Source organism: Dipodomys merriami, unplaced genomic scaffold, assembly GCF_024711535.1.
Source record: "Dipodomys merriami isolate MVZ:Mamm:240054 unplaced genomic scaffold, mDipMer1.0.p SCAF_19, whole genome shotgun sequence".
Taxonomy (NCBI): Eukaryota; Metazoa; Chordata; class Mammalia; order Rodentia; family Heteromyidae; genus Dipodomys; species Dipodomys merriami.
The window spans coordinates 12710430-12724088 of record NW_027203270.1 but is presented as its reverse complement, the minus strand read 5'-3'; the positions used below and the strand labels follow the sequence as shown (position 1 = coordinate 12724088).

General features: G+C 51.0%; 1 protein-coding gene across 2 annotated transcripts in view; it reads right to left on the bottom strand.

Moving 5' to 3' along the window:
- Positions 1–4650: 4650 nt before the first annotated feature.
- Positions 4651–13659, bottom strand: part of Slc13a2 (solute carrier family 13 member 2) — a 28580-nt gene continuing 19571 nt past the window's right edge. Inside the window, exons 3-12 of one of the 2 annotated variants that reach the window (XM_070027293.1) lie at positions 12677–12813; positions 12362–12561; positions 11081–11252; positions 10829–10951; positions 8492–8710; positions 8205–8293; positions 7800–7921; positions 6550–6711; positions 5793–5930; positions 4651–5318 (exon numbers count right to left, since the gene is read on the bottom strand). In XM_070027293.1, the coding sequence (XP_069883394.1) occupies positions 5151–5318; positions 5793–5930; positions 6550–6711; positions 7800–7921; positions 8205–8293; positions 8492–8710; positions 10829–10951; positions 11081–11252; positions 12362–12561; positions 12677–12813 (1530 nt within the window). In that variant the 3' untranslated portion in view covers positions 4651–5150. The other variant, XM_070027294.1, reaches the window with a different exon arrangement.

The window sequence follows — 13659 nt, the reverse complement described above, 5'->3', positions numbered from 1 at the left end:
TTCCTTTCCCTCCCTCCCTCCCTCCCTCCCTCCTTTCCTTCCTTCCTTCCTTCCTTCCTTCCTTCCTTCCTTCCTTCCTTCCTCCCCTCCCTCCCCCCCCCCTTTCTCTGCCAGTCCTGGGGCTTGAACTCAGGGCCTGAGCACTGTCCTCAAGATTCACATGAACCATACCACATGAACCATAGTGCCTCTTCTAGTTTTTTTCTGTTTATGTGGTACTGAGGAATTGAACCTAGGGCTTCATGCATGCTAGACCAGTGTTCTACCCTTCTTTTCTTTTCTTTTTTTTTTTTTTTGTTGTTGTTGGTTGTGGGGCTTGAATTCAAGGCCTGGGCACTGGCACTGTCCCTGAGTCTCTTTGTGCTCAAGGCTAGCACTCTGCCACTTGAGCCACAGCTCCTCCTCTTCTTTCTTTCTTTCTTTCTTTCTTTCTTTCTTTCTTTCTTTCTTTCTTTCTTTCTTTCTTTCTTTCTTTCTTTCTTTCTTTCCTTCTCTCTCTTTCTTTCTTTCTCTCTTTCTTTCTCTTTCTTTTCCTTCTCTCTCTCTTTTTTTTTATTGTCAGACCTGGGACTCAGGTCTTGGGTGCTGTCCTTTAGCTTTTTCACTCAAGACTGGATCTACCGCTTGAGTCACACCTCCAATTTCAGCTTTTTGCTAGTTATTTGGAGATAAGCATCTCTCAGATTTGTCTGCCCCAACTGAGAATCCTCAGATCTCAGCCTCCTCAGTAGTTAGGATTATAGGCATGAGCCACCAGTGCCTGACTGTTAATTGCTTTTCTGTTGCCATGCATACAAAACACAAAGTATGAACATGAAGCTGTAGTGTGCTACTACTGTGTCCAGGCCAGAAGCTGTGTGTAAGCCTGTGCACCTCTGCTTGTGAGAACATTGGGTGTGCCCTTGCATACAGGACCATCCAAGTACCACGGATGTAAAAATGTCTGTGAGTGTGTATGTGAATGTAGGCTACCCAGAGTGACCCTTGGGGTAACTAGTCACTTGGTTCACATGAATGTATGTGAATATATCTAGCTGTGTGTGTGTGTGTGTGTGTGTGTGTGTGTGTGTGTGTGTGTGTGTGTATTAGTGTTTTGTTAGGAAAATGGAGGTGAACAGAAAAGGAAGAGACCAGACTCAATTCTCAACAGGTGAGGACTATTTATTGCCAGAGAGGGGCACAGACCTTCTCATGGGTATGGAGGTTGTGCAAAGGGGTAGATTTGGGGTCGGGCTTATATGGAGTCTGTGCAAGGAAGCAGAGGTTCATGAAAAAGCCATTAGGTCTAGGGAGTTAGGGGGCTTTTCTGTGGACCCACAATGGGATGTTTACAAGCCAGCCCTGCCTGCATCAGGCAGTCTGCGAATATCTGATGGCTTGTCTGACGTCTGTACGTACCTGGGAAAATAGGGTGGGGGTCAATCCTTCATATTCCATCTTTAGATAAATAAAAAGGTTGGGGAGAGAGAGAGAGAGAGAGAGAGAGAGAGAGAGAGAGAGAGAGAGAGAGGGGCAAGTACTTCAGTGTCCATGGTTTTATACACATATATGGGGGGGGAGTTCTGTGTGGACCCAGGATTTTGTGGCTTTGGACACAAGTCCAGTGCTCTCCTTCTCCTCATTCCTGTGCTCATCACTTACTGTCCAGTAGGACTGCTCATTCCTTTCCCTCCCTCTCTACTTCCCTCCCTTCCTTCCCCATCCCCTCCCTCCCTCTCTTCCTTCCTTCTCTGCCCCACCGCAGCCCCTGAGGTCAGGGGCTCACCCTGCCCCTTATAAAACATCATAGCTTTGACCAACCATGACTAATGGATTGGCTGAGGCTCCACCTGTCTCAGCCCTTCCCAGCCCTGCCTCCTTCTGAGACACTGGCAAGACATAGAATTTGGGGCTGAGCCCCCCAAAAGACCTAGTCCTAGTCTGTAATCTGCTCCAGGCCCAGGTGAACCAGAGACTTGGTTGACAGTTTTACTCCCGCAGCTGGTCTCCTGCTAGGCTGGACAGCGGCTTCCCTGGCTGGAAGGAAGAGAGGATAGGAAATGGGGAAACTCCCAGGGCCTCAGGGTCAGGGGAAATGCACCAACATCTGAACCTATCTGAGAAGCCAAAGTGATTTTGGTCCAGAAAGGTCGAGACTGGGTCAAGGTCGCATAGTACTCCCTCTAAGGCACTTTGCAGAGGTGTGTGTGTGTGTGTGTGTGTGTGTGTGTGTGTGTGTGTGTGTGTGTGTGTGTGTGTGTGTGTGATGGGCTTTCCTGCCAAGGCTGACTTCAAACTTGGATCCTCAGATCTCAGCCTCCTGAGTAGCTAGGATTACAGGTGTGAGCCATTGGTGTCCACTTGGGTCTTTGAGGGTAGCTGGACATGCTGCTTTATGCTTCTGATTTTTTCATTGATTGATTGATCTGCTCTAGGCCTCAGGTAGAAATGGGATGCAGCTTCACCAGAAACTGTCAAGTTAAGCTGGGTACTAGTAGCTCATACTTGTAATCCTAGCTACTCAGGAGGCTGAGATCTGAGAATGGCAGTTCAAAACCAGCCTGGGCAGGCTTTGAGACTCTTATCTCCAATTAATCACCAGAAAAGCAAAAGTGGTGCTGTGGCTCAAGTGGTAGAGTGCTTGCCTTGAGCTGAAGAGCTGAGGGACAGCACCCAGGCCCAGAGTTCAAGCCCCACGACTGACAAAAAAAAGAAAGAAAGAAAGGAAGGAAGGAAGGAAAGAAGAAAGAAAGGAAGGAAGGAAGGAAGGAAGAAAGAAAGAAAGAAAGAAAGAGAGAAAGAAAGAAAGAAAGAAAGAAAGAAAGAAAGAAAGAAAGAAACTGTCAAGTTGTTTTCCAGCCTCACTAATTTTCTCCAGCAATGGTGAGCTTGGCAGGCCAGAGATTCTCAAAGGCGCTTATGACCTTCCTACAATGCCTACCAGCAACGACGGGGCAGTGGGCATCCAGCAGGGAGGTCACAGGCGCTATCCTAGCAGTATTCCGTCCCATCCACCTGCCACAGCCTGAAGTGAGCACAGGGGCCGAGCTGTTCAGCTGCCTGTACAGGCCTGACCAGGCTGATGGGCCCTTCCTTCAAAGGCTGGCCCAGTCCGTGCCACTTTATTGCCCAGCTAATGACGGTGATTACGCTGACAGGTGCTGCCTGCTGCCTGGCCGCACTCCTGCCTATTGGAGAGGGTGGTTTTGGAGCATCAGGTGGAGGTGCAGCCTCCAAAATCCATGAGGGCACTGGCCCAGCCAAACCTCTAGACCCTCAGGTGAGCTTGTGTCCAACTTCTCCGAGAAGGCCAGGCCAGCCCTGTCCTTATGTCCTGGGACCTCGGTCTACATCTGTCCCCCTCAGAGCATGTCTGAGTAGGGGAGCTGTTGAGTTGAGAAGAGTGGGTAAGGTGTGTGAGCCCTGAAAAGCTTTTCCCCAGCCAGGGCTGGACTGAAGGTGCTTGCATAGAACCTCGATAGATAGCAATCACAGAGCATCCTCACACGCTTCTAGGGAACCATTGTACCATTGCAGGGTGCCCCTTGGGGTGGGTCTGCTCCTAATTGGAGGACTGTCCCCTGGGGCCGGGGGTCCTAGTCTGCGTGTGGGTGGGACTGGGATGCATAACTGTGCGATTTATCATGTGTGAGGAATGCCAGCCTGGGGGGGGCCGGAGAGGAGGCAAGGACACTCCTCACTCCCCTGGATGCCTGGCGTGTCCCATCAAGATCCCCTATCCCCTGGGGACAGCCATGTTTCCCCCCCCCAGCACACTCGTCCCCCATTCTGGGAGAACTGAGCAATAACCCAGGCTAGGGGATCCAAGATGAAACACCTTCTGATTGTCTCTCTTCATAATAGCTCGTTGTCCTTGGAACCTGAGGCCCGTAGTATAGACTTCTTGTTTTCTCTCTCTCTGGAGGCCAGAGGAGCTGGATGGAACTCTTGAGTTCATTTAGATGAACTCAAGGTTTACATGTTACCATCTATACTGAGACTTAGGATAGACACAAAAATGAGCTTCCAGCTAAGAAAGTTGACATTGATCCCAGGTGAAGGGTTGGCTGTGGAAACATCCTTCCTTTCTCCCATCCCCGATCCTGCCACATGCTTGAAAACTCTGGAATCTGTGGGGGTAGAGGAGGGACAAAGGTGGGGTAAGGAGGCAGAATCATTTGAAGTTGTCTGGTTCAGAAGGGTTGTCATAGTTCTGTGTCTAACCTGGATTCTTCTTGCTGTAAGGCTGTTACTTGGGGGTGAGGGTCCATCTTTCTGGGCATCTGGCATGGGTCAGTCTGCCTCCTCTGGTGTGGAGGGACTGGTTTTTCCAGCTGGAGGAAGGGTCGGTGAGGAATTGGCAGGGGCAGCGGGTTTTATGTAAATGCGCAGGGAGTGCTCTGGGAACGGGGAGGCAAATTTTCCCAAAGGCACGCAGGGACTGGCAGCTCCCAATTAGCCTGCTGGTGATGTCAGTGCCGCTTTCCTGGGTGGCTGCGCCCACTCCAAAGAGCCTGGCAGGGGTTTCTAACATTACCATCTCCTGTGGGTGGGAAGGGTCCAAGGGGGCCGCTATGCAGGACAGAGACCAGCCGCCTCCCCCGTCCCCCAACCTGTGCCATACCATGAACCAGCTCCAGAGAGAGCACCTGGAAAGACTCAACCAGACTCTATGGAAAAAAAAAGACTTTAATGTGGCTAACATCTGAACCCTCCCCAATAACCCCGAGAGGCTGGGGAGATCTCAGTGTGCTAGGCCTGTCCCAGAGGCTGTATACCCAGGGCAGGCTGTGCCCACGGCGCTCCAACCCTGAATTTTTAATAAATACAGTGCAAAGGGATCTGGAGAGACAAAGAAGGGCATGCTGGGTTTACATGGATACACACAGACACATAGACACAGACACACACACACAGACACACACACAACCTCCTCAGACATGCCCAGACACACTACCATACACACACACACACACACACATACACACACACACACACACACACACACACACACACACACACACACACACACACGAAGGTTGTGATCCATGAACCTTTCTCTCCACCTTGGGCCCAGGACTTGGAGCTTTGGAGTGTCCCCCTTCTGGTTCAGAGGAGTCGAATAGGTTGGTTTTCCTGTATGTGGCCAGGCTATACCCTGCCTGCCCCCATCAGGGAGTGGACATGGTAGAGTTGGGTGGTGTGAGAAGACACTGGCTTGTGTTTGAATAAGCCCAGGTAGGGAAGGTGTTCAGGCCAAAGATGGGGATACTCCAGCTGTTGATGGCTAGTGTGATGACCAGCACCCCAATGATGTTGAGCAGGAATCCTGCCCGTGCCTGGGGAAGGAAAGCCAGGATGACTAGGTAGCTGTAGAGCCCAGCACCCAGCCTTCAGGTACCAGGTACGTTGAGGAGTCCTTCCACTAGTAAAACTCTCCCTGGAAGTCCTTTGGTCTAACCTGCAGCACTACGAAATGCTCTATTTGTTTTACTGCAACTGCAAATAGGGAAAAGATGGGGGAAATCTTCATGGGTTTGGGGGACCCTGAGTTTTGTTTTCTCTAAGTGGGGGTGCTTGGGTCCCTGGCCCTTCTTCATACCTTCACTCACTCCTTGTGAGCTGGGACTGCAGGTCTTAAAGAAGCTCCATTTCGGGGTCACATCCCAACCTCCTCTACTGTACCTTCACTCACGCAGGGCCCAATCTCTGCTCGAGTGTCCCAGTGCCTTTCAGCTACTCTGTGGTTCCATAGAGATGGAAAGACAGAGCAGGAAGAGGACCTGGGGCATTTGGGTCTTCCGGCCACTCACCATATCAGATACTTTGAGGCCCCCGAAAGAGAAGACAATGGCATTGGGTGGGGTGGCCACAGGAAGCATGAAGGCCAGGGAGGCAGACATTGTACAGGGAAGCATGACGTAGAGTGGGTGCAGGCAGATGGCCTGAGCCTAAAAAGGGACAAGGAGAGGAAGGTGTAACTCCCCCCCTGCCCCGTTCCTTTCTCAGGGGGTGGGGGGTGGAGGTAGGGATGAGGGGAAGCTCTGCCCCTCCACATTCTCTGGTCATGAATCCATCACTGGTGCCAGAAAGCATCTGGGTGACCTGGGAAGGGCGCTGGACCTCTCCGGAGGGGATGAGTGTACAGCCCTGCCCTGTGAGGTGTAGTGAGGGGAGGGGCCCATAAAACCCATCTCAAAGGGGCTGGGGAGGTGTCATCAAAGGCTTCGGGAATGCGCCTGTCGAGGAAGGGGCTGGGGACGCTCCGGGGAGCAATTTTACTCTGTCACCTCTGGAATGACCAGAACAGGGGCTGGGGTGGGGAGGTGGGTGAGGCATCAGGGAGGCAAACTGGGATTCTCACAGAGTGATGTCACCCAGGGAAGGGGTGATTCAGGGGCCAGAAGACTTTGGGACCCAAGACTTGGAAAAAGATGGGAACTCAGGGGTTCCCTCCAGGCTAGATAAGGAGGAGGTATAGCTAAGCTATTCTGTTTGGCCAGACAGAAGTCCTGAAGGGGGGAAGTAAGAAGATTGCCTGGAGGAGGTGTTTCTGCAGGCCCAGCTCACCATGGAGGCCAGGATGGGCAAGAAGAGAGTGGTGGTGGCCACGTTGCTAGCGCACTCGGTGAAGGTGGCAACCATGAGGCAGAGGATGAAGGCGGTAGCAGGAGGTGGCACATCCTGAAGTGGGGTCAGTTTGTCCCCCAGCCACACAGAGAGGCCTGATTTCTGTGGGTGGAGGGGGATGTGTATAAGAGGCAGGTTTGCTCCCCCCCCCCAGTCCCCTGAGTCCTCTGCTTTGGAAGGATTCAGGGAGGATTCCACTTTTACCCACACCTCTGTAGCCTCCAGAGTCAAAGGTGTTGAAGGCTGACAGAACCTGCTCTTGGAATGGCTCAGTGAGGAATGGAGCCTCAGACGAGAAACTAGGAATGTGGAGGCGGTGGGGGAAAGGGCTTCTTTGGGAAATCTGGGGCTTTCTTTTCATTTATCCCTGCCATCTTTACCATGCTTTCCCTTCCACGCCTTCCCTTTTGGCCCAGTGGGTTGGGGCCTAGGGAACCCTATTTCTGGCGGGGGGGGGGGAGTGAGGATAGGGGTTTGAGAGGCTAGGCAGAAGCTGACAAGGTGAGCAGCCAACAAGTGGGGAAAAAAAAAAAACCTCTCAAGTCTGGCACTGTGAATGTCCAAATGCCCTGCTGCTAGATGTGTTAAGGGTACTGGGAGCTCTCTGCATGTTGTCACACACCAACAAGAAGCTTGGTACAGTCTGTGGAGTCCCAGGAGTCCTCTGCCCTCACTGCTGACCTGTGGCAGCTACCTCCTGTCGATGCAATGGCTGAACAAAGCCAGAACATAAATGCCTAGGGCTGAAGATTCAGTGATTTTGATCTTCCTAGATGGAGGCTCTGTAGAGAAAGCGGCCTTGGTCCACAGACCCTGGCTGGGTGTGGTTAGGGCGTCCCCTGGTGGCTGAAGCAGGCATTGTGTTGGAATCAATGTCAGTTACTTGGGTAATGGGAAATTCTCTGACCTGGGTGAGGGGGCTTCAAAGGGCTGGCAAGAGGCCAAGGTGAGGCCAGGACCCACCTGCCAGAGTCTTGCCTTCTCTTTGGCTTTGAGAATCGAGCTGGGGGCGAGGTCTCTAGGCCTTTGTGTGTCTTCCTTCTCCCCTGAATGGAATTGCCAATTACAACCCTCTAGCTGCTGCAAAGGCTCTGCCTACCATGGGAATTCCTAAGTGGGGACCCCCACTTTTGGCTGTAGGGTTTCCCTCAGGTAGATGGGGTGGGGGGGGAGGGGCTGGGGTATCTCACCTCACTGCCTTTGGCCAGGGCAAAACCACCACCGAGCAAGAACACTATATTCCACGGCATCTTCTCATGCACTGTCTTCCAGCTGAGGAGGGCAGGAGGGGCCTTCAACTTTCCTGGCTTGTCTACTCCCCAAGCAGAGAAGGATGGGTCACCAAGAGCCCACAGGCTTTCCTTCCCTCTTCCTTGGGGCCTCCCTCAGTGGATGGATCCCTATGGGAGCTTAATGCATGCAGGAAGGGTCCTTTGGTTCAATAACATCCCAGACTTTGTCCCCGAGTACCTGTATCCTTGGCAGGTCACCCTAGTCTCGCTGGGCTTTGTTGACTCCTGCCAAGTGTGGTCAAGAGTGTGCCCAAAGGTAGTGGAATGTCTGTATATCCTCCCTGCCCCCAGCCAGGTGCTTACCTGGGTCCTGGGACAGCCCCGGGATTTTAGAAGGCACGATGAACATAAGCATACTGATAAAGATGGCCACTGTCCCATCGGATGCCATGCTGTGGGTGGGGCAGGGAAGACAGGCTTAGAGGCTCAGAGTCAGCAGGGCCATGGAGAAGAACCTCCTTCCCCAGACATGGCTCACAAGTCCCTCCACCAAGTTATCTCTCGGTCTGCACTCAAGGCCCCAGCTTCCTTCTCTCTTTTCCCAGCACTGAGCCCTATGGAGCTCCTCATCTTTCCCACTAGCAACTTACCTTTCCCCTTTAGCATTGGCAAAAGCCAGGTTACCCCAGCCAGTGAAGAAGCCTGGCTCCCGAGTGAACCAGAGCACCACCAGGGTGACAAAGAGGACAGTGACAGCCTTTTCTGCAAAACTCATAGGGCCCAACAACTTGTATTCGGTCTGGATGACTTGAGAGGCTGCTTGCTTTCGTTCCTCCTCCTGTTCCCCAAAGCCAAAGTTCTTCCGGAAGCTGCAGGCAGAGGGCAGAGGTAGCTCCTGAAGGGCATGAACTAGACAGGGGCTTTAAGTAAAGGCTGAAGCCTATAGATGCCATCTTGGAGTGAAGCCCTGGCTCCTCGTAGTTCTCCAGAAGAATTAAAGAGAAAGGCTAGCCTTTAGTGATTCTTGCCTGTAGCTGCTTAAGAGGCTGAGATCTGAGGATCAAGGTTTTCTGGGCAGAAAAGTCCAATAGACTCTTATGGTACCAAAAAGCCAAAGGTGAAGGGAAGGTATAGCTTAAGTGGTAGAGCAATAGCCCTGAGCAAAAAAGCTAAGGGACAGTGCCTAGACCCTGAGTGCAAGCCCTCAGTATACTGGCACTCCAAGAGGGGTCATGGCTCTTGTTTAGCAGGCTGGCTTCTCCTGCTTGGTTCTGTCCCATCTGCTGCCCTGATGACTTCCATCCTCCAAGTTGTCTTTCATGCTGCACCTTCTCTTGTCCAGGGTGAGGAGAACCTAGTGGCCCTGATCCCTGGCCTCCTCTAGTCTCTGACTCACAGTTCCCCTCCTCAGCACCCTTCCAGGAAACCCTTCCTTCCCTCCTGCCTGCCTCTAGGTACTCCATGACAGCTCAGCCCCACCCATGTTGTCCTCAGTGTCAGAGGAGGCTGTGGTCCACTTCCTTGTGTTGCTTACCTAACCCCTGTTGACATTTAACTTTTACTTGGACAAATCTCCCCTCCCCTCCTGGACTAAGAGTTCTTCAAGGGCAAAGATCAAGGGTCACACATCTTTGACACTCCTATGATGCCTAGCCCATGCTGATCTCCTCCACCACTACTTTGCTTTTTACCAGCCTCCAGCCTTAACCCAACCTCCTTGCATCTGCCCAAGGGATTTGTCCAAAGTACAGTTATAATGCTTAACAACTTGTCATGGCTCCCCTCTGTCTGGGAAGGCAGTGGGAATAATAGATTATGCCACAGTAACATGCACACTGCTACTCGGGGACCTGTATGCACAGCAGACATCACCAATCAAGCACAGACTGAATTTCAGCTAAGCTTTAGCAGGGTCTCCAGTAAACTTCAATAACAGAGCTCCAAATAGTGACTGTAGAGTATTTCAGGGATGAAAGTAGAATTGAGCTCTACGTATTATATTTGGGTTCAAGAACAAGGTTCCAACTCTTTAAATAGCACATGAGATGAGATCCTCTATGAAAATCCCCCGGACTGCCTTTTATGCTTCATATCTTCATAGAGTCCCTTTTTACTCTTTGTGTTTCAGTGCTCCGGAACCAGAGTTCCCCCAACCTCATTGGACACTTTCTTGCTTCTGTGCTTTCGGGGTTACTCTATCTATCTAAAATGTTTTTCTATGTGACGTCTTTCAGTCCTGCAAGAGTCAGTTCAAGCCAAGCACTGGTGGCTCCTGCCTGTAATCCTAGCTATTCAAGAGGCTGAGATCTGAGGCTCATGGTTTAAAACCAATCTGAGCAGGTCAAAATTCCTGAGTCTTATCTTCAATTAACCAACAAAAAGTTAAAAGAAGAGATATGGCTCAAGCAGTAGAGCACCAACCTTGAACAAAAGAGCTAAAGCAAAGCACAAGGCCCTGAGTTCAAGCCTCAGCACTGGCACACAGACACATGACTTAGCTCAGACATTATCTCCTCCAGGAGGCTTCCGGAATCCCTTCTGTCCTGAGCCCGACATCCTCTGTACTCCTCTTTGCCCTGGTCCCCATTATATTATCATCTCTCAGTTACAAGGACAGGAACTTTACCTGACACCTAGCACAGGTGCCTAGCAGAGGGCCAGGCAAGCTTCTAGGACTGACCATATTCAGTGTGCATTCCACTTAGGTGAGCCCATGGTGCCGTATGGGAAGAATCTTAACCTGGCTAACAGTGGACACACATTTTAATCCCAGCACTGGCAAATCTAGTTAGGATCATTCTTTGAGACTCAATCTGCTGATTGGGGAAATGGTCTCCACCCATTCATGCCCTCGAATGGGAAGCCAAGTGCACAGAGAGGACTCAGGAAGAAGAAGCCTTCTCATGGACATGGTTGCCTTCCACATCTCGACACAACCAGTGGTCTGAGCAGGGGCCTGAGCCACTCTTTTCCATTCCAGCACTTACTTGAAACCCAGGAAGAGAACCTGCAGCCACAGCCACGCCAGCAGCAGCAAGATGATCATGGTGGGAAAGGCAAAGCCAAACCAGGAGGCAAAGTTCACCACTTTGGGGTTTTCAGGGAAGAGCCTAAAGGAACATAGGCCATTGTGTGACACGGCCTTGGCAATTGCCCAGCCTCCTTCACCTCCCAGTGAGGATGCAGACACCCCATCCCACCCCTGTCATGTCCCCCCCCCTCCACATCCTGTCACTCACGATTCCACCTGGCCTTGTAGCACCAGGTTGGGGGTGGTGCCAGTCAATGTGGCGATGCCCCCGATGCTGGCTGAGTAGCAGACACACAGGCTCATGCCCTGAGTGAAGCGGATCTGCTCCTCACTCTTCTGAGGCTTCTGCTCCAAGGGAGCAGGTATGACCTCGCCGTTATCTGGGAACAAGGGAGAGCTCAGGTAGGGACATGGGAACATGGCTGGACCCCAGATCTGAGTGGGCCTAGCATTTCCTAGAGCCTCAGGCTGGGAAGTACGTTCAGCCATCATAATCTGATCCAGTCTGTCTTGAAAGAGGGAAATGGAGCAACAGAGAAGAGAAGAATATTCTCTAAAGTAGGCAGCAAGGATAGAAGCTAGCTCAGGCAGCCTACCCAGGCTCCAACTCTATTCTCACTAGAGTGACCAAGCTTCTTGGATAGCCCAGGACTAGGGAGGGATTCCTAACACATAAGTTGTGATGTTTTGTTTTATATTATTTATGATGGAGATTGAACCCAGGGTTTTGAATCTACATCCCCAGCCCAGGGGTCTAGGCATTTTAAAATATGGAAAGCTAACATGTCTGTAATCCTAGCTACTCAAGAGGCTAGGATCTGAGGATCATGATTCCAAACCAGCCAGAATAGGACAGTCTGTGAGAATGTATCACCAATTAGTCAGCAAAAAGCCAGATGTGGGAGATTGCCAACTTTGAGCAGCAAAACTAAGGGATGCTGCCCTGGCTCTGAGTTCAAGCTCCAAAATATGGGCACAAAAGAATTAAATTAAATTAAACAACAACAACAACAACAAAAAACAAAACCAAGTCAGGCCCTGGTGGCTCACACCTATAATCCTAGCTACTCAGGAGGCTGAGATCTAAGGACCGTGGTTTGAAGCCAACCGAGGCAGAAAAATCCTTAAGAGACTTAGAAAAAGCCGGGTGTGGCACTGTGGTTCAAATCTTGGCACAAGCCTTGAGACAAAGAAGCTTAAGGACAGAGCTCAGGCTCTGAGTTCAAGCCCCAGGACCAGCAATGATGATGATGATGATGATGATGATATGATGATGATGATGATGATGATGATGATGATGATAATGTAAAAAAAAATAACAAAAAATAAAGCCAGGGAAGTTCCAGGCAATCCAGAATGAGTAGATCTCCTACAATGCCTCTCATCACCATCTTTTCTCCCCAGAGACTCCAGAGTGGCTGCCATGGAGAAATGGACAGGTCTTCCCCAGGAATGGAGAGATTGGGGCAGAGGCTGCCTCCTCTCTTACCAAGTTTGGTGACCTCTTTCTGGGGACTTGACTCCTGGAGTTCGAAGGTGGGATTGTCACCGCCCTGCTCGATGTCATTCTTGGTGTTGTGCAGCTGCTCCAGGACCGCATGCGCAATGGGAACCATCATGGCTGTGGTGGCTGTGTTGCTGATCCACATGGACAGGAAGGCCGTGACCAACATGAAGCCCAGGATCAGCCTAGGGAATGGACGCATGGACACACTGTCGTTCTATAGTTTCACTTCAGGGACCAGAGGTAGCCCCAAGTACCACATGACCCCAGGTCTCCTTGTGCCAGTTTGTGGGAACTCACAGGGCAGGCCGCACCCCGATGATGAGGAGCACCTGGAGGGCAATGCGTTTGTGCAGGTTCCAGTGCTCCACCGTAATGGCCACCAGCAGCCCCCCGATGAAAAGGATGTTGGTGTCCTTGAGGTACTCTATGCAGACCTGGGGGGCAGGAACAGGTCTCAGATGCAGGAAAAGCCGCTGGGGTTTCCCACACGCTTGTGTGTGCTTGTGTGTGTGTGTGTGTGTGTATACACTTGGGCTTGAACTCAGGGCCTATTTATGGCTTTTTGGTAGTTAATTGGAGATAAGAATCCCATGGGCTTTCCTGCCCAAATTGCCTTTGAGCATCAATCCTCAGATCTCCTGAGTAACTAGGATTACAGGCTTTCAGCCACTGGTCCCCTGCAAAGTGAAAGGCAATGTCTCTGGGTGGGTGTGAACCATATTTTCAGCTCTGTACTGAAAGATAGAGATAAGAGTGTCTCAGATTTGCCTGCCTGGGCTGAATTCAAACGTTGATGCCCAGATCTCAGGCTCTTGCATAGGTAGGACTAAGATTATAGATGTAAGCTGCCAGTGCTCAGATCCCTGTTCTTTTGTTTTGTTTTGTCAGAGACTGGGACTCAAGCTCGGTATCTGACGTGTTTGCTCATTGATTGGCAGGTGTGTCACCACGTGAGCTATGCCTCCAACCCCTGGCTCCCTCTGCTCTTGCTAAACTCCCTCTTTCTTCCCTCAGGATGTATGGGAGGCATCTGAACTGCATTTCATTCAGACAATTCCTGGCTCTTTCTAGAAACTAGAGCAATGTTTTCTTAAATGTGGTTCCTAAGCCTGTACCTGGAACTATCTAGAAATGAAATGCTTATCTGGGTATGGTAGTGACTATTTATAATCCCAGCACTCAGGAGGTTGAGGAAGGAGGAGGATCTCAAGTTTGAGAATAGCCCGAATCCCATAGTGAGCCACTCTCTGAGAAAAATAAATAAGAATGAATGAAATGCT